The 27,843-nt window shown below is 38.4% G+C and overlaps 1 protein-coding gene across 2 annotated transcripts; it reads left to right on the top strand.

The window, feature by feature from the left end:
* Positions 1-310: 310 nt before the first annotated feature.
* On the top strand, positions 311-27,814 carry RXYLT1 (ribitol xylosyltransferase 1). Of its 2 annotated transcripts, none has more exons than XM_029206686.1 (6): positions 311-617; positions 2,636-2,779; positions 6,508-6,610; positions 15,813-16,127; positions 18,200-18,370; positions 27,373-27,814. In XM_029206686.1, exons 1-6 carry the CDS (start codon positions 449-451, stop codon positions 27,788-27,790), a joined length of 1,320 nt encoding a protein of 439 aa, XP_029062519.1. In that variant the 5' UTR covers positions 311-448; the 3' UTR covers positions 27,791-27,814. The 2 variants fall into 2 exon arrangements, with proteins under 2 accessions (XP_029062519.1, XP_029062520.1); XM_029206687.1 differs by lacking the exon at positions 27,373-27,814 and adding an exon at positions 19,073-19,436 and having other exon boundaries at positions 373-617.
* The last annotated feature ends 29 nt before the right edge of the window (positions 27,815-27,843 follow it).

The following is a 27,843-nucleotide window of genomic DNA, read 5'->3' on the forward strand; positions in this document are numbered from 1 at the left end:
TTTTCTTTGCGATCAGATGATGGTGAAGTCTTTCTGTACATCGGAAGATGGGCAGGGTTGAAAGTGACCGTGGATACACTGCAGAGGTCATGGATTGGCGCGGGTGAAGGGGCGGTCTTCCAACGCCCGACTCCAGAGTCCGAGGCAAGAGGGATCTTAGCGCTCCCCGAAAGGGCGGGGCCGTTGGCAGGGCGAGACGGAGGAGCCTCAGAGAGGCTTAGGCGGGGCTGAGGGCGGGGCCGAGGGCGAGTCCTGGGTGGGGCGAGGGCGAGGGGCGGGGTCGGGGCGCGTCGGGGCGGAAGCGGCGGGCGGGTCCGTTTCGGATGACTACTCCCTCCGGCAGGGCCTGCGTCTGCACCCGGCGACGCTAGGGCCACGGAGCTGAGTGGCGGCTTCGCCTCCGGCCCATCTCCACTGTGGTGGTGGCCTGAGGGGAAGGCTGAGTGGGATGCGGCTGACGCGGAAGCGTCTCTGCTCGATTCTTATCGCCCTGTACTGCCTCTTCTCCATCTACGCCGCCTACCACGTCTTCTTCGGGCGCAGCCGCCGGACGCAGGACGCGTCTTTGCGGGGCCTCAGGAAGGGGGCTGCTCCGGCGCGGGAGAGGCGAGGCCGAGGTAGGACACCGGCCCGCGGCCTCCCTCCTCAGCGGCGCGCCGAGACTCGGGGCTGCGGGCTGGTGGGGGCTGGGCTAGCGGAGCCGCGCGGCCACCGGTCCCGCTCTCGGGTCCGGGATTGCCCCCGGGCCCCGGTATGCGCTTTTCCTCCTTCAGCTCTCGTTAGCCAGCCCAGGCCTCGGGACTGGAGGATGTATGTATGAATGCCCCTGTCCTCGCCCAAGTCCCACACGCCGTCCCCACTCCCTACCCCTGGGGCTGACAGGTGCGCACACCTTTAAAACGCATCTTAAATATCCAAGAGATTTAGATCTTCTGCCCAGTTTTGGATTGGGTTATGTGTTTTTCTGTTATTAAGCTGCATGAGCTGCTTGTAAATTTTGGAGATTAGTCCTCTGTCAGTTGCTTCATTTGCATATATTTTCTCCCATTCTTAGGGTTGCCTTTTGGTCTTGTTTATGGTTTCCTTTGCTGTGCAAAAGCTTTTAAGTTTCATTAGGTCCCATTTGTTTATTTTTGTTTTTATTTCCATTTCTCTAGGAGGTGGGTCAAAAAGGATCTTGCTGTGATTTATGTCATAGAGTGTTCTGCCTATGCTTTCCTCTAAGAGTTTTATAGTGTCTGGCCTTACATTTAGGTCTTTAATCCATTTTGAGTTTATTTTTGTGTATGGTGTTAGGGAGTGTTCTAATTTCATACTTTTACATGTAGCTGTCCAGTTTTCCCAGCACTGCTTATTGAAGAGGCTGTCTTTTCTCCACGTAATTCAAAAAGAGTCATGTACCAGAATGTTCATTGCAGCTCTCTATTTACAATAGCCAGGACATGGAAGCAACCTAAGTGTCCATCAACAGATGAATGGATAAAGAAGATGTGGCACATATATACAATGGAATATTACTCAGCCATAAAAAGAAACAAAATTGAGTTATTTGTAGTGAGGTGGATGGACCTGAGTCTGTCATACAGACTGAAGTAAGTCAGAAAGAGGAAAACAAATACCATATGCTAACACATATGTATGGAATCTAAGAAAAAAAAGGTCATGAAGAACCTAGGGGTAAGATAGGAATAAAGACACAGACCTACTAGAGAATGGACTTGAGGATATGGGGAGGAGTAAGGGTAGGCTGTGACAAAGCGAGAGAGAGGCATGGACATATATACTCTACCAAACGTAAAATAGATAGCTAGTGGGAAGCAGCCGCATAGCACAGGGAGATCAGCTCGGTGCTTTGTGACCACCTAGAGGGGTGGGAGGCAAGAGGGAAGAGATATGGGAACATATGTATATGTATAACTGATTCACTTTGTTATAAAGCAGAAACTAACACACCATTGTAAAGCAATTATACTGCAATAAAGATGTTAAAAAAAATATCCAAGATATTGTCACGAAATGCCAGAGATTTGCTGGAATGCCGCTGGCTTAAGGACACCTATTCCCATATTGAAACAAAGGGCCTGCTCTAATCCTGCTGTGACTTCTGAAGGCCAGAGCGCTTCATCTCCAAGTTTTGATCCCCTCTCTTGTATTTTGACCTATGTCAGGATCGGACTCAGGCTTATTTCTCCCTTCTTTCAGAATTTTGCACAATAGTATCTGAAACTGTGGGACACTTTTCATGTTGAAGTCAAGTTTTTATGTATAGGTTGCGTTACATATATACGATCTGTAAAGAACTGGCAAAAGTTAAGCTTGTAACTTGATGCGTATTACTGTACCCAGTCATTTTAGAAGGCTTTGTTTGGGAGAGAGAATTTCCTGCCTTGTGTTAACATTTTATTATTTTATATCAAGCTCTTTCAGGGTAACGGTCCAATCAAAATTAAGTTATGATTTCCTTTTTTTATTTTTACAGTGTTTAACCAGTTCAAATTCTGTTGCTTTATCTCTTTGAAAAATTGAAGTTAGGATGCAATTAAAACTCCCTAACATCTAATTTAAATGGCTTGAATTTATCTACAACTGCAGCTCTACCTTATTGATAACACTTGTTGCTCTTTTTATAACATAGAACAATCTACTTTGAGAAGTGAAGAATGGAATCCTTGGGAAGAAGATGAAAAAAATGAGCAAAAACACAGACTGCAGATATTAAATAAGTCCACAAAAGAGAAAAAAGACTTCCATGTACAAATCTGGGGCAAAGCTGCCATTGGTAAGTTAATGTTTAAAGCTAAGACATGTAAAAAGCACTTTGTTAATATATTTACAGTTTATTTCATCATTTGTTAAGACATCCTGATGCATTTTTTCTCAATATTCCATTTCTCTTTTCTGTTAGACAACATCTGTGTAAATGCACACACACAAAGACACACATGCACACATATATTCTGTTGTTGGTCTTTAGCAGAGCACAGCTTTATTTGTCAATACAAAGAGTGGGTTGTGTGTGCATAATTATACTGAAATGCCTATGTCAGCTGAATTTTCATGGAATTATGTGTTTATTGGACACTTGATGCACAAGTATAAGATGTGGCCCCTGCCCTTAATGGCCAAACAAGTTTGGGAAACATTGAACTGAACAAAGTTAAACAAGGTTCTTTATTGCAGGGCTTTGTCAGAGCCTTTAATATGCCAGTGTTCATTGTGAATGTCTAAGAAGAGGATGTAGTTGGTTAAACTTGTTTGCCCACAAAAGCATTTTTGCTCTGAGTATCATGAGAGTGTAGTGTTCTAAGTTATATGATATGCTCAATTAGAGAATGGGGGACCCTCAATGACAGAAGAGTCGGAAGGAATTTAGTGAGTTAGAAGGGGCTTTCTTTGGCCATAAAACATTAGTTAGATTTATGTACAGTAAGGGATATGGATAGAAGGTACCAGGTGAAAGGAAAGTAAACAGAATAGTAGTGCCTGACCCATGATGTTTCATAAATTCATAGACACTTGCGTATATACATCCTTGAAAACTACTACTGACCTCCGAAGTTCTAGTACCCAGACCCAGGCATCCAATCATCAAGTTCTAGCAACTTTTTTCTCTTTAAAATCTCTAATATTAATTTCTTCCTTTAAATTTCCACTTCCTCATTCTAGTTTTTAATTATATCGACTTCTTAACAAGTTTCATGTTTCCAGACTTTTCTCATTTCAATCCAGTAGGCACAAAGTGTCCAGATGAGCTTTATCAAGCACTGCATTCATTCATCGACCTATTCTCTAGGCACAGTCATAGGATACCAGTTATAGAAATTCCCATTCCAAAAGGGAGAAAATGGAAGGAAAATGGAGTCACAGGTTTAAGCAATTTTGATATCCAGCCAGGCAAACTCCATTAGGTTTCAATGCCTGGGAGTACTCTGTGGCTCAGAGCTTTACTTCTGGACTTTCAGCTCCATGCTTGGGAAGTCATCCTTCCATTTTCAGGAAGGTTAGCATGTGTTTGCAGCTCAGTAGTTTTATCATCCTGTTCCTGCTGTTAGGATTTTGGGAGTCCAATAAGCTTGTTTCATTTCAAGCTGTCTCTGTCCCTTTTAGTCCAAGCTGGCAGTGTTTCTGCTAATATAACATTCTCAAGAACCTTGTGGGTCTCCCATTTATGTCACAAAGATTTGCTTTTTTAGACAAGAGTTCCTCCACAGGTCTTACCTGGATAATCCCATCTCTATTTCTAGCTTCTGCTGAGATGGCTAAGGAGATCCATAAATTAACACCTAATATTTTCAAAAAACCCTCTTTGTGATTGAGTATTCTGACCAGGCATTAGCAAAAGGATGTCACCTACATCCTTAGCCTTCTCTCCAGAACATGCTTTCTTGACAGTGAGTCTCCTCATTTTTCACCTCTTTTGCAATCTGAATAGGCTCAGAATTTCCGAAATCATCAAGTCATTGTTCCTTTTTGCTTACCAGTTTTTTCCTCAGTCTCTCTTTTCAACTCATATTTTACTGTAATCAGCAAGATGAAACCAGGCCACAACTTCAACACTTTACTTAGAAATCTCTTCAGCTAACTATCCAAGTTTATCGTTTACAAGTTCTGCTTTGCATATAACCGCAGGACACAATTCAGCTAAACTTCCTGCTGCTGTATAACAAAGATCCCCTTTTCTCCAGTCTCTAATGACATGTTCCTCATTTCCTTCTGAGCCCCTACCAAGAGCAATTTTAATGTGTATAGTTTTACCAACAGTCAGTTTATGGTGATTTCAGTATTCTCTAAGATGATACAGGTTTTTTTCTACTGTTCTCCTCTCTTTCTTCTGAGTTCTCAGAACTGAGTCACTAACATCCATATTTCTACCTGCAGTCTGTTCAAGGCAATCTAATCTAGGTTTTTTTTAATCATGCTTCTCAAAATTCTTCCAGCTTTTCCCCATTACCCAATTCCAAAGGCACTTCCAGATTTTTAAGTATTTGTTACAGCAGCACCCCATTTCCAGGTACCATAATGTATTGCTACATAATCTATAGGTTCCTTTAGCTGCCATAACCAACTACCAAAACTTTAGTGGCTTAAAACAACACATTTTTTTAATTGATCTGTGAGTGACATATAACATTATATAACTATGTTTCAGGTGTACTACATATGATTTGATATATTATATATATTGTGAAAGGATCAACATAGTAAGTCTAGTGAACATCCATCACCTCACATAGTTACAATTTTTTTTCTTGTGATGAGAACTTTTAAGATCTACTTTCTTAGCAACTCTCAAATATGCAATACAGTATTATTAACTGATGTCACCGTAAGTTTATTAGCTTACGTTTCTGAAGGCAGAAATCTAAACTGTGGCCACGGGGCTATATTCCCTTTGGAGGCTCTAGAGGAGCATCTGCTTCCTTGCCTTTTACAGTTTCTAGTGACTGCCTGCATTCCTTGACTCATGGCCCCACCTCACTCTGACTTCTGCTTCCTCCTCACATCTCTTTCCCTCATTTTCAGTCTCCTGCCTCCCTTTCCTGAGGACCCTTGTGATTACATAGGACCCACCCAGGTAATCCAGCATAATCTCTCCACCTCAGCATCCTTATCTTAATCACATTTAGAAGGTCTCTTTTGCTTTGTAAAGTTAACATTCATAGGTGCTAGAGATTTCATCTTTGGACCTCTTGGGTTGGAGGAAAGCATTACTCAGCCTACCATATTTGGAAAGCTTTATCTGATTAGCCAAGTCTTTAAACATGAGTTTTGTGTGTGTCTTTTAGTACCACGGTGTAATGAGAATGGAACAAAACACATCTCTCAATCTAACTTTTTAGTTACATTTACGTAATTGGGCTCCCTGATTACCTCCTCATCTCCAGATTACCTCATTGTATGACAACACAGAGTTCTGAGACCTCTACTCACAGAGCTTTCATTCAGGTGAAATCATGATAAAACGTAGGGGCCAGCCTAAGGAGAAAAGACACAGTGGCATTTGTTTGCAGAGGGCATCATGCAGTGAAGGATGTGTGTTCAGGTGGGGAGGAGGTAATATCTCCTTGACATATTGAATGTATATGTACATACATGAGCTTCTCTGGTTCTGTTTGGCACAAGATGGTGATTTCCCCTCTCCTTCTGTTATAATATAGAAACAGTCCTAATCATACAGTAACTTACTCTGTAATCATATAGTAACTTACACTGTAATATAACACATTTCAGGATAAGATAGGTAGTAAAGGTCCAGTGATGATTAGGGGTTTCTCAAATATAGAGTAAGAGAGTTTTTTGTCTTTAATATAACCCACATTTTACACTGACAGCCTCTGAGTTTAGTCTCTCGTACATTAGCTGCCATATTGATGATTTTGAGCCCAAAGAGGAATAGAATCTGGTTTCCTAATCAAATGATATGAAAGAGCAGAACATAAATTCATCTCACACACTAGAGTACACCAGAAGGTACATGCTTTCATTTTTTGTTTTTTTAATTACCAGGTTTGTATCTCTGGGAGCATATTTTTGAAGGTTTACTTGAGCCCACTGATGTGACTGCTCAGCGGAGAGAAGGAAATTTAATTGTTGGAAGAACACATTACAGGTATTAATTGTGCAGCATTAACCTTTGATATGTTGCTATACAATTTTTTATGTAAATACTAGAAGAAAAATCAGAGGAAAATATATCAATATTTATAGAAAATATTTTCACTTCAACTTGTGAAGGATGGAGAGATAAACCTCATGTATATATATTTGTAGTTAAAGCTTACCTTAAACATTTTCTTATAAAATTGGATGTTACAGAATACGGGTTTTTTGGAATCATGTGTCTATTTCATTTTAATCAAAACATGTCTGATTACATGGAAAAGTTCATGCTCTAAATTTTGCAACATTTGGTTGTTGATAAACTTGTAACATTCTGTATGTTGGAATAATATGAAAACTTAAAGTATTTTTATTTTTCTCCTTCATGTAATAGATTCACATATTTTTATATATTCACGTGGTAGCAAAGCTACTGCTATTAGTGTTGAAATTTTTATCAAAACATTTCATATATGAATTCTATCATGATTTGATAGTATAGATTACCATTTCACTGCAATATTCAGAAATCTTTTTTTAATTCAATAAAACCAATGTATTATTGACATTTTTGCACTCTTATTTTTATAAAACTTTTTATCTGTGATTGCATATTTTCTGAAGATTTTTAAATAGAATTAAGATCATTTTATTTAGAAATATTGTGACAATGAAAGAATGCTATTTTCTATTAGATTTTGCTTTCTTATTGAAATAAAAACCAAAAATAATTATTTTAAAATGCTTATTTCATTTTACAATTATATTATTAAGGGAAAAAAATGTGAACCAAAGATTATGGTTTCCTTTAGGTTTCCATTTATTTCTCACAGAAATCAAGAGGAAGAGCTGTAGTTAATATCAGTTTCATTTGAATTTTCGCTGCTCTTTTAATTCTTTATTTACTGTATACACACTTGGAAAGCAATTTCATTGCATGTATCTTTTCAAAGTAATCATTCTTGAAAAGTAAACAGGCTTTTAAATCATCATTGGTAATGATTATTTTTCCTTTTATCTCCAGGCTTCTATTGCTCTAATCCCATTGAAGAGTTTATACATAATCCTAAACTTAAAATAGTTGGATTTGGGTGTTTGAAAGTAAATGTGTATTATGCATATAAACTTAACATTTTGCTGTTTTAAAAGTAAACATGTGTTATGAGTATTAGTCTATTAGGTCTACCTACAATATATATTAGCATTTTCAAAAGAATTATTTGAAATTCATAGAGAAGTTAATATACGGTGTTACTACAGCAAAGGTTTTGAGCAAATGGCATTAACTCCCAAAAGAAAAACTAACTTCCTGTTTCCTTCTGAAATTTTTACCTGAGATTTTATATTACGATTAAATAACAATGCTACTTCCTTTTAGAATTTAAGAGAACTGTATATTCAAGGAAGTTCACTATTGTAAAAGATTTTTTTAAACATTTTATTAAAGTTTTAGGCTTATGGAAAGTAGCATACATAATTTATCCAAAATTAATAAACTTTTATGAAATTGCAAGTTTTGAGTTGAATCAGGCTACATGGGTATTAACTTAAATGTTTCAACACATTCTTTTTTTTAAGTTATTTATTTTACTTATTTATTTTTGGCTGCATTGGATCTTTGTTGCTGCGCGCCGGCTTTTTGTAGTTGTGGCGAGTGGGGGCAACTCTTCATTGCCGTGTGCGGGCTTCTCATTGTGGTGGCTTCTCTTGTTGCAGAGCATGGGCTCTAGGTGCATGGACTTCAGTAGTTGTGGCTCGCGGGCTCTAGAGCACAGGCTCAGTAGTTGTGGTGCACGGGCTTAGTTGCTCCGTAGCATGTAGGATCTTCCCAGACCAGGGCTCGAACTTGTCCCCTGCATTGGCAAGCAGATTCTTAACCACTGCGCCACCAGGGAGGTCCCAACACATTCATTTTTATTTGACCAAAAGTGAATTGGCAGTAATCGGTCATCTTGAAGATACAGAAAGAGTTTCTAAATACTAACAAAATCCTTTAAATAAGCATAAATACATTCTATTTAAATAAACCTTTACGTTTACAAAGAGTTTATATCATTTAACGTTAATTTCACAGCACTTCCGAGACAGAAAATAGAAAGGGTATCCTCAGTGTTCCAGGGTCGATCAGGCTCCTGAATGCTGATTCTTATCTATTCATAGGCCCAAATAATGTAATCCAGAATGTCAAGTAAATAACTCAGAATGGAAATAGAACTATCGGTCAGTCCACATGTTTGTATTGGCTTGACCAGCACATTCTTTCCATATAGGCAGACTACAAATGATACCTAAATATTTGAGAGTTGTTTGATTAAATATGGAATCAAAATGTGGGCTATAACTATATATAGCACTTCCAAATCTGTGTGTTTCAGAAGGGAAGAAATGAATGACTCCATGTTCACCACTGAGTCAGTACCATACGTAGGCTGTGCTCAGGATGTGAATAGATGAATACATACAGGGCAGACTGAACTTGTGAGGCAGGCTGGTGAAGTCCAGTCACCTGTGGGCAGTGTAGCAATGTGACTGAGTTGTTAAGGTCACAGACTCTGAAGCCAGAATATCTCAGTTCCAATTCCAGCTTTACCTCTTATTAGTGTCTGACCTTGGCAAGTTTCTTAACTTCTCAGTGCCTGGATTTCCTTGAGTTTAAAATAATTATAATATAATGTAATATATATATATAATATATATAATATAATATAATAATTTAAAATAATTATTAAGGTAAATATTAGTTTCTATTTCACAGGATTGTTTTGAAGATTAAACACATTAATAGGTATACAGTGCTTAGACCAGTATCTGACACATGGTAATCACTAATAGAAGTCTTGTTATTAGTTTTATTATTTTTACTATTACTTAAATAGGTACTGCAACATCTCCCTACCTTTCAGTTCTCCTTTTTTCTGTGTTTCCATTATTGTCTATTATCTCTCCATTCACATACCTCCCAATAAACACCTTTCTGATACATGTTTTCTGTTAATGTGTTCAATTAGGTTACAAGCTAGCATGGCACCCATTCCGTCTCTTGAAGGAACTTTGCCTGTCTCTGCTCATATCTGTCATATGTTCATTTATAGTTTAATTTCAAAGGGCAACTTTATGTTTAATTTCTTAGGAGGAGTCTTCTGCTTATCATAACCTTTGATTATCCCCAAAAGACTGCCTTCAGAATTCTGTAATGTGCATGTGCAGGCATTATCATAAGATATATAAATGTCTACCCATTTGATAAAACAAAAGTTAGATGCTAAATTACTTAATTCGTTGTTATCTAAATTCAATTATACTTTCTTTTTTTTTAATAAGTGTATTTATTTTATTTATTTTTGGCTGCGTTGGGTGTTTTGTCGCTGCGCGCAGGCTTTCTCTAGTTGCGGCGACTGGGGGCTCCTCTTCATTGTGGTGCGCAGGCTTCTCGTTGCGGTGGCTTCTCTCATTGCGGAGCATGGGCTCTAGGCACGTGGGCTTCAGTAGTTGTGGCACGCAGGCTCTAGAGCGCAGGCTAAGTAGTTGTGGCTCATGGGCTCTAGAGCGCAGGCTCAGTAGTTGTGGCACACGGGCTTAGTTGCTCCGTGGCATGTGGGATCTTCCCCGACCAGGGCATGAACCTGTGTCCCCTGCATTGGCAGGCGGATTCTTAACCACTGTGCCACCAGGGAAGTCCTAAATTCAATTATATTTTCAATGAGCATCTGCTCCTTATGAAAAAGTTGAACTTTTCTCTGAAGATCATGATAAAATGTGTCTGATTCCTATTTTTACAATTTCCAGATATTACTATTATAAGAATTTAGTGAGCTCACTACTCATTACAGTGAGTGAAAGCTTTTATAGATAATATTAATGGCTATACTATGTTTCAGTCATATACTGAACCATAGATCAATACAGATCTCAAATAAAATTTTCATTGGTAAAGAAAGACAATATAGTTAATTTTTCATAATGCCCATTCTCCCACTCCAGCCAAGCTAGTATGAGGGTGGGAGTGTTCCATCATAAACACTGAATTCAGAAGGCGTGGAGTCATGGCAATGATGCTGGCCACAAAAGTAGGGTGAATTGCAACAGCTATTCAAAAGTAAGGGCCATTCATGGGTTCGGTATACCTATTTTCTAAAACTATGTATTAACCAAAAATGATGTAGAATTCGATGGCTGAGAGCTGTGTGGATGGTTTAGCTTGTGCGCTTATTCTTTATCAAGGCATTTGCCAGACTCTTAGCTGGCAATTATTAATCTTATCTGTAACTCACTTAATGTAATAGCATATAGCGTTTGTTCAGTAGCACTCACTGAATTTAGAAAGAATGAAACAATAATTATATTGGATTCTAAAAAAATATATTTTGCTCTCGTTCAGCTTAGAACTCAATATTCAAATGATTTCTCTGGACTCTGTAAGTATTGAAAGTACTTACTGGGAAGAAAGTTTTCTTCCGAACCTAGCAGAAAAAGAATAAATATTGAAAAATAGAAGTTCTGACTATTAAATATATGCTAAGAAATCTAGAAGAGCAAGTCACTGTTTTAAAATTCTGTGTATGAGCTCCTTAAATATGTTCATTTTTCAGCTAATGGATATTTGTGACTGATGCATGATGAATAACTTCAGGAAACTAAAATACATCTTTTATCATGCATAAATATACTATAATATCTCATACATATGCCCTACTTTATGTAATAAATGTATAGCTAGAAATTTATTAATAAATTGAATTTTTGTAACTTGATTCATATTTTAAATGCAGTAGGAGAACTTAAATAAATTGGTAGAGCAGATAACTCCCTTAAAGAGAATTATGGCTTAACTCATTCAGCATTTACTAAGTGCCTGCTAGTTAGTTCCTACTAGGCTCTGAGGATTTCAAAGAGAATAAAATACTTTTCCCTAGCCTCAGGGAGTTCACACACTAGTGGCTGAGATAAACACATAAATAATTTTCATACCTTATACAAAGCATAATGGTAAGGACGTGCATACTCCTTAGTTGTTAGGGAAGTATAGAGGGAAGGCCGCTAACTCAATATGAGTAGAGTTGGGGATATGGGGCCTATCAAGAAAGACTTCCTAGAGGAGGTGATAGCTGAGCTAAGTCTTAAAAGATTAGTAGGATTTAGGAAGGCAGTGAGAGGAGTGATTATATTCCCAACAGAGGCAATATCAGAGCCTAAGAATTGATAAACAGCTTGGGTTGTGCATAGAATCGCAAACCATTCAGAATCCCTAGAGCATGAAGATGGGGTAGGGTAGCTCATATTGGGAGTGGAGGGCAAGGGCCAGATCATCATGGGCCTTGTATTTGCCACATTAAAACTCTTGGACTTTATTCTTGTTCAGTGAAAAGCAGTTGAAGATGATTAAGCTAGATAGTGGTATTGTCATGTATGTTTTTTGTGTAGATGTCTCCAGTAGCCATGTGGAAAAATGATTTGAAGGAGACAGCTGAATGCAGGCAGACCAGGACATTGCATTAGGAAACTATAAGTATCCAGCAGAGATAGAAATAAGGGATGAAATTGGGAAGTGGTATTCCAGCAGAGCCAGGAATTTTAGAAATCTGGGGACAAAACTATCAGAATTTAAGGATTATTAGATGAGAGCAAGAATCTAATGTGATAGTTCCCTGGTTTCTAGCTTGCATGACTGGATAGCTAGTATGCGTTCAAGGTAGAAAATACAGAAAGAATAAAAGCAGATTTTTCTACTCTTCTCTAGGCCACTACCCAACACCTGCCTAACTCCCTCTTTCTCGGCAGACAACCCTGCCTCTATTTCCTCAAGATATCCACAATTATCTCCCTTAACTAGCTGCTCCTCTAACATTTACCTACATGATCTCTATGTGATCCCTCGCCTAACCTTCTCTCTTTCCTCAGCTCTCAGACAATGAGGTGATCTCCCTCACCTGTGTTCAGTATTAACTCCCTCCACCTGTGCATTCCTTCTGCATATCCCAAGACCTTGCTCCATCCGTTACTTCCTTGCTCTCCTTTGTCTCCCACCTTTCACTCATTATTGTGTTCTCACCTTCTCATCCACACTTTCAGAAGAGTTGTCTACACTTACTGTCCCCACTTACTTCTTTTTTGTAATTTATTTTATTCAAGTATAGTTGATTTACAACGTTGTGTTAATTTCTGCTGTACAGCAAAGTGATTCAGTTATACATATATATACATTCTTTTTCATGTTCTTTTTCATTATCGTTTATCACAGGATGTTGAATATAGTTCCCTGTGCTATACAGTAGAACCTTGTTGTTTATCCATTCTATATATAATACTTTGCATCTGCTAATCCCAAACTCCCAATCCATCCCTCCCATACTCCCCGTGCCCCTTGGCAACCACAAGTCTGTTCTCTATGTCTGTGAGTCTGTTTTGTAGATAAGTTCATTCGTGTCATATTTTAGATTCCACATATAATTGATATCATTTTTCTTTCCGACTTCATTTAGTATGAAAACCTCTAGGTCTGACTTCATTTAGTATGAAAACCTCTAGGTCCATCCATGTTGCTTCAAATGGCATTATTTCTTATGGCTGAATAATATTCGTTGTGTATGTGTACCACATCTTCTTTATCCATTCATCTGTCAATGGACATTTAGGTTGTTTCCATGTCTTGGCTATTGTGAATAGTGCTGCTATGAACATAGGGGTTTATGTATCTTTTTGAATTAGAGTTTTATCTGGATATATGCCCAGCAGTGGGATTGCTGGATCATATGGTAACTCTATTTTTAGTTTTTTGAGGAACCTCCAAACTGTTTTCCATAGTGGCTGCACCAATTTACATTCCCACCAACAGTGTAGGAGGGTTCCCTTTTTTGCACACCCTCTCCAGCATTTGTTAATTGTAGGCTTTTTAATCATGGCCATTCTGACTGGTATGAAGTGGTACCTCATTGTAGTTTTGATTTGCATTTCTCCCCACTTACTTCTTACTGTCCCCTTCTCATTCACTTCTCAACCCACTGCAGTCTGACTAACACACCTCCCAACACACACACAACTATCTGAATCTTATGGGATATTTTTTTTACCCCTGAAGTTTCTTTACCTAAATCTGTGCTTCCCAAACTGTATACTAAGGCACCCTGGAGCACCACAAATATTTGTAGGAATCACAATTATACTTCATATCTGTCAAACACCATGCAAACCAGTTTGAGGTAGTTCACAATTTCAACATTAGATCACCCTACATCCATTTCAGAGATGTCATACATTTGTGGAGCTGGATTTCCTATGGTTGCTGTGATCAAATCCAAGTACTGTGCAAAAATCAAAGTGCAACAGGCAGCGACCATGGCAGTATCCTCTCTGATTCCAAGGTTTGAGAAGTTGTGTAGTGCTCAACGGGTGCACACATCCCATTATTAAGTGTGTGTGGTTAGTTAAGAATGAAATAGGAATATTATTTTTTCCTTCAGTGTATGTGTATTATTTTTAAAGTGGCTTCTAAGCTCTTAGGACATAAATACTAAGTTATTTAGATCTAACAACTTAAAAAACTGAACCATTACTCATTTCTTCTGGCTTGAAAAAATTACTAAAACACTGAAAGTCTTGGGAACCAATAAAATTTGGGAACCTCCGATCTATACCTTGGCTCCAGAGCATTGACCCCAGGGCTTTCACTGTTACTTGAACATGGCCTTGAGGTCTAGAAAACCAATTAGTCAGAGCATAAGAGCTGACATGCCTGCTTGCTGGAATGTGAGAGCATTCTACAAAAAGAGAGCTGTGGAGATTCCAAGATGGGTCAAATGTGCCCTGAATGAATAATGCTTTTGTTAATTTGTGTGGATCAATAAAATTAGAACTATTCCCACCTATAATTTTAAAGGAGAGAAAAAGTGTTCATGTACTACCAATAATAAGTATTTTAAACCTATCATAATTATTATCATTCTCTTTAAAGTGCTTTCTAACCCCTCAGATTCTGCCCGTTCTCTTAAATTACTAAATGATTGCTGAATTATTTGGCATCTTCCTGTCCAAAGCAGACTCAAAATGCAGTTCTGATCCGTGTAGCTTATTATCACTGTAGAATAATGTCATAGAATTCATACAGTACATATACAGACAAATACATATTTATATTTTGTGTTTTAATTAATATCTACTAATTTGATTACTTGTTAACCATAGTGTCATGGGAATGACTCAAGCTCTGAAGTTAGATCATTTTTTTTGTTTTTGTTTTTGCTGAAGTTAGATCTTGATTCAAAACTTGATGCTGCCATCACAGGTTGTGCAACTTAAGCCTGATTTCCCAAATGCAGAATGGGGGACTAATCTCTGCAGAGTTGTTGTGGAGGTTAAAGGATGACCTGTGCAGAGTGCCTATGTATCATGTATATAAAAGGCATTTAATAATGTTAGTTTTTATCCCCAACAGTAAGCAAAAAAAGCAGGATTTCAGCATATTTGTACTAAATATTAAAAGATTCTAGCAAGTTATAAAGAAATGTTTGAGCAGCTTGCAAAGAATCTAGGACCGTTGTAACTAAGTTTACGATAGGTTAAATGGTATATTTTGTATTTAATACATATTCGTGTAAAATATTTCAGTGGTATTGGTTGTTCGAAGCAACACATAATATGAAATGTGAGTTATGACATGTATCTATTCCTTTTATGATATTTTTAAAATACCTTAAAGAATAGAGAGTAATACAACAGATTCCCATTTACCCACCACCTAGAACTAACAAATTCTGGCTCTCTGTCATATTTGCTTCAGATAATTAACTTTCCTCGTAAAAGAATTAGATATTTCCAGTAAAGGCAATAAATGCTCTCTTTGTATTGTTCCTCAGGCCCTTTCCTCTTCCTTCCTCCTAAGAGACAACCACTAACTATCGTGAGTTTGTTATATATATCTTCCCATTCAAATTTTTATATTTATACTTTTATTAGATATATAAGGTAAATATTTTTCCTGTGAGTACTTTCAAATTTGCATATAATTAATCTGTCTACAACCAAAGTTTCCCATTAATCTACATCTATGTCCCATCATCCAGAGTTGTTCAAAAAAACATGTGTTATAGAAATTATTTCTAGAAAGAATATGGATTAAGTTTCATTATATACTTTATATTAAATGATTTAAAACTTCTGATACCAAATACTTCTGTTCTCTTTTTGTTTGTCTCTTGTTTTTGTTTTGTTTTTAACAGCTTCATCACTGGTCCAGCTGTGGTCCCAGGGTACTTCTCTGCTGATGAGAATAATGTGGTACTCATTCTAAATGGAAGAGAAAAAGCAAAGGTCTTTTATGCCACCCAGTGGTTACTTTATGCACAAAATTTAGTGCAAACTCAAAAACTCCAGCATCTTGCTGTTGTTTTGCTTGGAAATGAACATTGTAATAATGAGTGGATAAACCAGTTTCTCAAAAGAAATGGAGGCTCTGTGGAACTACTTTTCATAATATATGACAGCCCCTGGATTAATAACATGGATGTTTTTCAGTGGCCTTTAGGAGTAGCAACGTAAGTACCAAATATTCTTACATGTTTTTAGACTCTAAGACCTGAATTTCTGTATCAGCAAGATTGTGTTTTAAATTTGTAATAAATGTAGTTCTTCTGAGCTCATTGAGGCTGTGTACAACCTTTTCTATGGGCAAAAATATGGTTTGGTCTCATGCTTTGGTAATAATGATGTTTTTAGAGTATTTTAGACTTTTATGAGGAGAGCAGATGAGTTACATTTTTGTATTTTAGAAGCCCAAGTCATAGGATAAATTTTAAAGTTTATCACTAGTACCTTAAAGAAATGTTTAGCGGTGGATGGCAGACAGACGGACCTTCCTAAAACAATTATAGAATCTATATATATAACTATACCTATATAGCTATATAGATATAGAGTTTTCTTAAATTCTTACTTTATTTCTTCTTTTTTTTGGAGGGGGGCATGCCACATGGCATGCGGGATCTTAGTTCCCTGACCAGGAATTGAACCCATGCCCCCTGCAGTGGAAGCATGGAATCTTAACCACTGGACTGCCAGCGAACTCCCCTTAAATCCTTACTTTAGATCCAATATTAAATGAAGAGCACACTGACCCTGGGGTTTGGGAGGATTATAATATACTCAGGTCTCCGACTAAGATTGATAGAATTTGCACAAATCTGTTGTGTAAAAAGAAAGGGTAATTAAATAGTATGTAATATATGTAAAGTCTTTCTATAGAACTGGAAACTTATTTTGTATCATTCTGTTAATAGAGAGCCTTTGAATAACAGTAAGTTGACTTTAAGTTGCCACTAGTACATAAACTTCCTGATGGCAGGGATTTTTGTCTCTTTTGTTCACTACTTTATCTGTAGAGCCTAAAACAGTGCCTACAGAGTAATCATTCAATAAATATTTGTTGAATGGATGAATTATGAAATAACTCAGTAATATGATACTGTATTTGAATCAGATGTTCATTATGCATTATTTTATCACTGGTTACAAAATGTGACCTTAGACTGCTGCCCAGTTGGCTACACAAATATCACCAGGGAAGCACATTAATAAGACATATTCCCTGGCCTTCCACAACAAAATTCTGACTCAGCAGGCTTAGGGTAGGGCAGACAAAAAGGTTTGTTAGGTATAGCCAAGTTTAAGGTGCTCTGAAAAATCTATCCCTTGTGTAGAGCCCACATTTGTAAAATGTTTTGAAACAAAAGAATTACTTCTTCACAGTAACTCTGGTAATGTTGGACAAAGCCAGTATCTTTCCTATAGATCAGTGGTTCTCAACCAGGTGCAATTTCACCCCACCCCCACTCCCAGGAGATATTTGGCAATGTCTGGAGATATATTTGGTTGTTACAAGTGGAGAGAGGAGGTTGTACTGGCATCTGGTGGTTAGAGGCCAGGGCTGCTGCTAAATATCTTACAATGTAGAGGACAGCCTCCACAATGGAGAATTATCTGGCCCAAATGGCAGTAATGCCAAAATCGAGAAAACCTGTTACAGACTAACTGTTACGTTAAGCTTTCTCTTATGTGAAGGTTGTAGTTCAGGCACATAATTTGATGCCTGGAATTACCAAATGCCTATTAGAATGGGCCAGTTGCAACAGGCCTCTCCTGTGTGGGATGTAAGGTTGTTTTTTTTTATCTACTTGATAAGCCTTTGGAGTTGGAGTTCTTTGCTATAGCAGTATGTATTCTGTAATCTTTCCATCACCTGCCTAAAACATTCATTAAATCATGATTATTATGAATGTAGAAGATTCTTTATACCTTTAATGTCTTAAATTCAACCTGTCTTATAACTTCAGGTAAGTAATGGAAGTTGAAGAATATAAAAAACAAAGCACTTTAGGCACATAGTCTCTATAGCAATTTTGTAAAAGATGTCAAAGTGAGAATTTTTTTTAAGTCAGTAGATTTAGGAACTTTTCCAAAGTAAGCATGGAAAATTATAATTTGGGGTTTAGAAAATCATATTTTAAATCTCTTTTCTCTACATCATCATGCTACCTAAGATGTTAGATTATGGAAATTTTGCTAGCCCTATTGTCATATATTATTAACTCACATGTACTTATTTTTATAGATACAGGAATTTTCCTGTGGTGGAGGCGAATTGGTCAATGCTGCATAATGAAAGGCCATACTTGTGTAATTTCGTAGGAACCATTTATGAAAATTCATCCAGACAAGCACTAATGAACATTTTGAAACAAGATGGGAATGATAAGCTTTGTTGGGTTTCAGCAAGAGAACAGTAAGTTCTGTGTCTACTTGATTCATCCATTTTGTCTCCAATCTGAGAGTTGCTTTGTGTGACAGCACAGGTTTTCACAGACATTTTAAACTCCATTAATACCAGTCTTTCTCCAGAAGATGCATGAGTAATTAAAGCTGTGAAGAAACTATGCTATATACATTAAAAATAGAGAGACTCTCCTGTAGTCCATCTTGAAGGGGAATGCTGGTAACTATCATATGCAAATGTCAATTGTTCAGGTTTCCTCAATAATATTTGTTAGTCAGATATGAACACAGGAGATTGTAAATGACAGTAATGGTCTTAGGTTCATCTCTGAGATGTTCGGCAAACCAGTTCAGTGTTCCAAGACTGGCATGCCATACTCCTCACACCTTCAGGAACCTGACACCACCCTGAGGACAGAGGCCATGTACTATTCTTCTTTGAATCCCCAGATGTAACATAGGACCTTGAATAAAGTAGGCCAGGATAAGTGGGGAGTGGATGGATGGATGGATTTAACTTCATTAACTTTCTTCCATCTTTTACATGGTAATCATGAAACAGGTGTTCATGGACTGAAGGAAGAAATTTGGGGATCATTCATTTTATTTTTAGATAAACAAATGGAGTTTCGTGTGTAAAGCAGAGTCATCAGAGAAGTAATGCCTAAACAAAAATGTCCTTTTAGATCTAGAAATACATTAATTGGAGCAGATACTCTCTTTTAGAAAGCCTGACTCTACTACAACCAAGAATACTCTACCCAGCAAGACTCTCATTCACATTTGATGGAGTGATCAAAAGCTTTACAGACAAACAAAAGCTAAAAGAGTACAGCACCAGCCTTACAACACATGTTAAAGGAACTTCTCTAAGTGAAAAAAAGAAAATGCCACAACTAGAAAGAAGAAGATTACAAAATGAAAGAGGTAAAGGCAAACATACAGTGAAAGTAGGAAATCACCACACACAAAGCTGGTAGGGAGGTTAAAATACAAAAGTAGTAAAATCATTCATATCCACGATAAGCAGTTAAGGCAGCAGTCCCCAACCTTTTTGGCACAAGGGACCAGTTTTGTGGAAGACAGTTTTTCTACAGACTTGGGGTGGTGGGGGTGTTGATGGTTTGGGGATGATTCAAGCGCATTCATTCCATTTACTGTGTGTACTTTATTTCTATTATTATTACATTATAATATATAATGAAATAATTATACAACTCACCGTAATATAAAATCAGTGGGAGCCCTGAGCTTGTTTTCCTGCAGCTAGATGGTCCCATCTGGGGGTGATGGGAGACAGTGACACCCGAGGTGTGTTGCTTATGTCCAGTCTACTCCATAAGGTGCAGCTTGTCACTTGCCACTCACTGATAGGGTTTTTTTTTTATATTAATTTACTTATTTGGTTGTGCCAGGTCTTAGTTGCAGCATGTGGGCTCCTTAGTTGAGGCAGTCGGGCTCCTTAGTTGCAGCTCCAGGGCTCCTTAGTTGCGGCACACAGTCTCCTTAGTTGTGGCATGTGAACTCTTAGTTGCAGCATGCATGTGGCATCTGGTTCCCTGACCAGGGATTGAACCCAGGCTCCCTGCATTGGGAGCATGGAGACTTATCCACTGTGCCACCAGGGAAGTCCCACTGATAGGGTTTTGATATGAGTCTGCAAGCAGTTGATTTATTATGGTCTCTGTACAGTCAAACCTCTCTGCTAATGATAATCTGTATTTGCAGCCACTCCCCAGCACTAGCATCGCTGCCTCAGCTCCACCTCAGATCATCAGGCATTAGATTCTCATAAGGAGTGCGCAACCTAGATCCCTCACATGCACAGTTCACAGTAGGGTTCGCCCTCCTATGAGAATCTAATGCCGCCACTGATCTGACAGGAGGTGGAGCTCAGGTGGTAATGCGAGCAGTGGGGAGGGCTGTAAATACAGATGAAGCTTTGTTCACTTGCCCGCTGCTCACCTCCTGCTGTGCGTCCCGGTTCCTAACAGGCCACGGACCACTACCGGTCTGTGGCCTGGGGGTTGGGACCCCTGAGTTAAGGGATACACAAAACAATTAGATGTAAAATATGATATCAAAAACAGTAATTGGGAGGATTTCCCTGGTGGTCCAGTGGTTAAGAATGCACCTTTCAATGCAGGGGACATGGGTTTGATCCCTGGTTGGGGAACTAAGATCCTACATGCCGCGGGGCAACTAAGCCCACACGCCACAGCTATTGAGCTCACGTGCCTCAACGACAGAGCCCGTGTACCGCAAACTACAGAGTCCACGTATTCTGGAGCCTACGTGCCACAACTAGAGAGAGAAAATCCACACACCACAACTAGAGAGAAGCCCGCGTGCCACAATGAAGAGACTGTGTGCTGTAACAAAATATTCCCACATGCCTCAACAGAGATCCCATGTGCCACAACTAAGACTCGACACAGCCAAAAATAAAGAAAATAAATAAAGAAAATAAATATTTTAAAAGTAAAGAATAAAAACCATATAATCATCTCAATAGAAAAAACTTTGGATAAAGTTCAGCATCCATTTATGATAAAAACTCTCCAGAAAGTGGGCATAGAGGGAGCATATCTCAACATAATAAAGGCCATATATGACAAATCCACAGCTAACATAATACTCAATGGTGAAAAGGTGAAAGCATTTCCTCTGAGATCAGGAACAAGACAAGGATGCCCACTCTCACTGCTTTTATTCAACATAGTTTTGTAGGTCCTAGCCACAGCAATCAGAGAAGAAAAAGAAACAAAAGGAATCCAAATTGGAAAGGAAGAAGTAAAACTGTCACGTTTGCAGATGACATGATACTATACATAGAAAATCCTAAAGACGCCACCAGAAAACTATTAGAGCTCATCACTGAATTCAGTAGAGTAGCAGGATTCAAAATTAATATACAGAAGTTGGTTGCATTTCTGTACGCTAACAATGAACTATGAGAAAGAGAAATTAAGGAAACAATCTCATATACCGTCTCATCAAAAAGAATAAAATACCTAGGAATAAACCTACCTAGGGAGGTAAAAGATCTATACTCAGAAAACTATAAGACACTGATGAAAGAAATTGAAGATAACACAAACAGATGGAAAGGTATACCTTGTTCTTGGATTGAAAAAATTAATATTGTTAAAATGACCATACTATCCAATGCGATCTACAGATTCAGTGCAGTCCCTATCAAAATATCAATGGCATTCTTCACAGATTAGAACAAATAATTTTAAAATTTGTATGGAAACACAAAAGACCCCAAATAGCCAAAACAATCTTGAGAAAGAGGAACAGAGCTGGAGGAATCATGCTACCTGACTTTAGACTATACTACTACAAAGCTACAGTCATCAAATCAGTGTGGTACCAGCATAGAAACAGACACATAGATCAATGGAACAGACTAGAGAGCACAGAAAGAAACCCACACGCTTATTGTCAATTTAGCTATGAAGAAAGGAGGAAAGAATATACAATGGAGAAAAGACATTCTTTTCAATAAGTGGTGCTGGGAAAATTGGACAGCTACACATAAAAGAATGAAATTAGAACATTCACTAACACCATAAAAAAAATAAGCTCAAAATGGATTAAAGACCTAAATATAAGACCAGATACTATAAAATTCCTAGAAGAAAACATAGGCAGAATACTCTTTGACATAAATCACAGCAATATTGTTTTGGATCTGTCTCCTAAAGCAAAGGAAGCAAAAGCAAAAATAAACAAATGGGACCTAATTAAACCTAAAAGCTTTTGCACAGTAAAGGAAACCATCAACAGAACGAAAAAACAACCCACTCAATGGGAGAAGATATTTGCAAATGATATGACTGATAAGGCGTTGATATCCAACATATATAAACAGCTCATCCAACCCAACATCAAGAAAGCAAACATTCTGATTAAATAATGGGCAGAAGAACTGAAAAGATATTTCTCCAAAGGGGAAATGCAGATGGCCAACACACACATGAAAAGATGCTCAACATTGGTAATCATCAGGGAAATGCAAAGCAAAACCACAATGAGATATCACCTCATACCTGTCAGAATGGCTATCATCAAAAAGAACACAAATAACAAATATTGGCGAGGATGTGGAGACAAGGGCACTGTTGGTAGGAATGTAAATTGGTGCAGCCACTGTGGAAGACAGTATGGAGATTTCTTAAAAAACTAAAGATAGAACCACCACATGACACAACAGTTCCACTCCTGGGTATATACAAAAACAAAAAAACTGGAAAAAAACCAAAAACACTAATTTGAAAAGATACCAGTACATGCACCCCAATGTTCATAGCAGCATTATTTACAACTGCCAAAATATGGAAGCAAGCTAAGCATCCATCAACAGATGAATGGATAAAGAAGATGTGGTATATATATATACAATGGAATAATAATCAGCCATAAAAAAGAACAAAATCTTGCCATTTGCAGCAACATGGATGGACTTGGAGGGTGTTATGCTAAGTGAAATAAGTCAGACAGAGAAAGACAAATACTGTTTAATATCACTTAATGTGGAATCTTAAAAATACAACAAACTAGTGAATAAGACAAAAAAGAAGCAGACTCAGATACAGAGAACAAGCTAGTGGTTACCAGTGAGGAGAGGGAAGCAGGAGAGGCAATTTAGAGGTAGAGGGGGAAGAAGGGTTATTATGTGATTATATGAAATTATGTGTGTGAAACTTTTGAAAATTGTAAAGCATTATACAATTTAAGAAATGTTTCATTCAAAGAAAAGGGGTTGGAAATTGTAAAAAATGAACCAATCAATCAGGCATAGAAATACAAAAAAAAAAAGAAAAAAAATCCTGACTCTATTGCTAGTGTAATCATATCCATTCAGTATTGCTAGCGTAATCATATATATATATATATATATATATATTTTACATCTTTATTGGAGTATAATTGCTTTACAATGGTGTGCCAGTTTCTGCTTCACAGCAAAGTGAATCAGTTATACATATACATATGTTCCCATATCTCTTCCCTCTTGCGTCTCTCTCCCCGCCGCCCTCCCTATCCCACCCCTCTAGGTGGTCACAAAGCACCGAGCTGATCTCCCTGTGCTATGTGGCTGCTTCCCACTAGCTATCCATTCCATGCTTGGTAGTGTATATACGTCCATGCCACCCTCCCGCCCTGTCACAGCTTACCCCTCCCCACCCCATATCCCCAAGTCCATTCCCCAGCAGGTCTGCGTCATATATATATATTTTTTAACATCTTCATTGGAGTATAATTGCTGTACACTGTTGTGTTAGTTTCTGCTGTATAACAAAGTGAATCAGCTATACGTATACATATATCCCCATATCCCCTCCCTCTTGCATCTCCCTCCCACCCTCCCTATTCCACCCCTCTAGGTGGTCACAAAGCACTGAGCTGATCTCCCTGTGCTATGCGGCTGCTTCCCACTAGCTATCTGTTTTACATTTGGTAGTGTATATATGTCCATGCCACTCTCTCACTTCATCCCAGCTTACCCATCCCCCTCCCTGTGTCCTCAAGTCCATTCTCTATGTCTGCGTCTTTATTCCTGTCCTGCCCCTAGGTTCTTCAGAACTTTTTTTTTTTTTAGATTCCATATATATGTGTTAGCATATGGTATTTGATTTTCTCTTTCTGACATACTTCACTCTATGACAGACTCTAGGTCCATCCACGTCACTACAAATAACTCAATTTTGTTTCTTTTTATGGCTGAGTAATATTCCATTGTATATATGTGCCACATCTTCTTTATCCATTCATCTGTCAATGGACACTTAGGTTGCTTCCATGTCCTGGCTGTTGTAAATAGAGCTGCAGTGAACATTGTGGTACATGACTTGTTGAATTATGCTTCTCTCAGGGTATATGCCCAGTAGTGGGATTGCTGGGTCATATGGTAGTTCTATTTTTAGTTTTTTTAAGGAACCTCCATACTGTTCTCCATAGTGGCTGTATCAATTTACATTCCCACCAACAGTGCAGGAGGGTTCCCTTTTCTCCACACCCTCTCCAGCATTTATTGTTGGTAGATTTTTTGATGATGGCCATTGTGACTGGTGTGAGGTGATACCTCATTGTAGTTTTGATTTACATTTCTCTAATGGCTAGTGTAATCATATTATATCCATTCAGTCAACAAATATTTATCAAGCGACTGCTATATGCCAAAAACTATTTTAGCCATAAAGGGATACAGCAGTGAGAAAAACAGTCAAAAGGGTCCATGCCCTCTTAGAACTTAAATGCTTATTGGAGGAGACAAACCAATAAAATATATTGTGTCATATATATATAGTGTCAGACGATGATAAATACCATGTAAAAAAATTGAGCAGAGGAGGGGGATGTAGAGAGGACTTGGGGTCAGGAGTGGAGCATTTGATATTTTAGAATAGCCAAGGAAAGTGCTAGTTAGAAGTTTGCATTTAAGCACAGGACTGAAAAAGGCAGAGGGGTGAGCCTCATGTCTATTTGAGAGAAGAGTTGCCCAGGCATAGGGAAGAGCAAATATAAAGGCCTAAGGTGGAAGCATGCTTACCATGTGTGAGGAACAAGGGACAGTGTGCCTAGAATGGAATGAGTGAGGGCAAAATAACAAAGCTTACTGTGGGAACAGAATTATTCTTGAAATCTCTCTCCTACCATTGAGCCAGGAGGTGGAGTAGGTGTCCTCCTTCTCATTGCTGCTTCCAGACCACTCTCCCTTTTCCCTCCCTAAAACCTCCAGTTTTGAATCTCATACCAGCAGACAAAACTATCCATTATTCTTTCTCTTTGAAATCATACGGGGAAGGGATAAATTGGGAGATTGGGATTGACATATACACACTACTATATATAAAGTAGATAACTAAGAACTTATTTATGGCACAGGGAACTCTACTCAATATTCTGTAATGACCTACATGGAAAAAGAATCTTAAAAAAAGAGTGGAGGTATATATATGTGTAACTGATTCACTTTGCTGTACACCTGAAACTAACACAACATTGTAAATCAGCTATACTCCAATATAAAATTAATTTTAAAAAAACTCCTAAAAGAAAAGAGAAATCATATACTGACCCTTGGGTTTATCCCCTTAATTCTTTGAAGAGTCTAGTTCCTGGCCTACTCTCAGTCTCTCTGACATTTTTTCCAGCCTCACTCTTAGTGATTCCCAAATCCACATAGATGGTCTTTCCATCACGTTGGTCTTGCAGTTCCTTTACTTCCTCTCCCCCAGCAATCTGGGTCTCCACTTGACCTCAGCCATTCACTGTCATGGTCATTTCCTGGGCCTTATGATTACACATACTGCATGATCTCAAATTCCAGCATCTCTTTCTCTGTAAACATCATTTTCTATCATTCCAGCTCATTCCCTGTAATAATCTGACTTCAGCAATTTAGCTGGGACTTACAGTTCATTGTTCCTAATACCATTTCATTGTCCTGCACCCACCTCATCTTTACTTTATTCTTTACCCACTTAAATTTCATAATCAATCATGACCACATATACATTCAGCTCCCTAGTTCCTTAATCTAGCAAACCCTAACTCTGGTTAAATCCAGCTCTCTTACCTGCTCCATACCTTCACCCATGCAGCCAAACACACTTGGAGAAAGGTGCCAATTGATCTCACTTTAAATATATGACCTTGGGCTTCCCTGGTAGCGCAGTGGTTAAGAATCCACCAGCCAACGCAGGAGACACGGGTTTGAGCCCTGGTCCGGGAAGATCCCACATGCCGCGGAGCAACTAAGCCCGTGCACCACAACTACTGAGCCTGCGCTCTAGAGCCCACGAGCCACAACCACTGAGACCACGTGCCACAACTACTGAAGCCTGCGTGCCTAGAGCCCGTGCTCCACAACAAGAGAAGCCACCCAGTGAGAAGCCTGTGCACCGCAACAAAGAGTAGCCCTTGCTCGCCGCAACTAGAGAAAAGCCCGCGCACAGCAACAAAGACCCAACACAGCCAAAAATAAAAATAAATAAATTTATTTAAAAAAAAATATATATATATGACCCTGACCCTTGAGTGTCCAGCAGTCATCCATCTCCCTTGTCCATGTATTCTTCCTCTCTCCTGGAAGATTGTTTCATACCTTCTTCTCTCTTCCCAACTGCTCTTACCTTATGACCCTATTGCTTATTTCACTGAGAAAATAGGAACAGTCAGGAGGGAACGTCTAGTTTTCTAACTAGCCTCTCAGCTCCTACCCTTGCCCCATACAATCTCTTCTCAACACAACAGCCAGATAGATTCTGATAAAACATAGATGAAGTCAGTTACCCCTCTGATCAAAACTCTGTGTGATGGGTGCTCTGACTTCATCTTCTATACCTCTCCCCTTCGGTTAACCTGCTTTAGCCACCCTGGCTTCCTTGCTGTCCCTTGAGCATGCCTGGCACATGCCATGTCATGGCCTTTATGCTTGCTCTATGCTCTCTTCTTCCCCCAGATATCTGTGTGGTTTGCTCCCTCTCCTCTGGCTCCCCGCTCAGATGCCCATGAAGTGAGACACTCCCTGATCACCTGTTTACAGTTGCAATACCATCCTACCAAAAATTCCCTCCTCACTTCTCTGCTTTATTTTTCCACACAACACTTAACACCTTCTAAATAATTTACTGACTTGACCTGGTTACCGTCTGTCTCCACCACTAGAACTGTGATAATAAGCTCCATAAGGGCAGGAATTTGGATGGAGGGTGAGGTAGAGAAAGAAGACGAGCACTCACAAAATTTTGGCTGATAGAATTTCATTCAGAAATTGTATGGCCACTAGATTTTTTTTAATGTGTAGCTGTAAACTTCTCAAATTCTTAAATATTTTCAAGAAATCTATTTGGGCAAGATTTTATTCATCTCTTCTGCCTGCCATCTCTATAATGTGTTTACCATTTCTTGTAAGCAACATTAAAAGGTAAAATATTTTCTTCCACAAAAGATATGCTTAGTAAAGTGAAAACTTCAGGTTTTCTTCTGATTTTCTAGGTGGCAGCCTCAAGAAACAAATGAAAGCCTTAAGAATTATCAAGATGCTCTGCGTCAGAGTGATCTCACATTGTGCCCAGCAGGAGTAAACACGGAGTGTTACAGAATATATGAGGCTTGCTCCTATGGCTCCGTTCCCGTGGTAGAAGACGTAATGACAGCTGGCAGCTGTGGGAATTCATCTGTTTACCATAATGCTCCTCTGCAGTTACTCAAGTCCATGAATGCTCCCTTTATCTTTATTAAGAACTGGAAGGAACTTCCTGCTATTTTAGAAAAAGAGAAAACTATAATTTTACAAGAAAAGATTCAAAGAAGAAAAAGGTTACTTCACTGGTATCAAAACTTCAAAGCAGAGCTAAAAATGAGATTTATTAATATTGTGGAAAGTTCATTTCTAAAGAACAATAAAGGTTAACTGTAGTTCATCTTTTTGAGCTAAGATCTGATTTTTTAAATCATTTCTAATAC

The sequence above is a fragment of the Monodon monoceros genome, unplaced genomic scaffold (assembly GCF_005190385.1).
Source record: "Monodon monoceros isolate NGI ecotype Baffin Bay Population unplaced genomic scaffold, NGI_Narwhal_1 Super_Scaffold_6, whole genome shotgun sequence".
Lineage (NCBI taxonomy): Eukaryota > Metazoa > Chordata > Mammalia > Artiodactyla > Monodontidae > Monodon > Monodon monoceros.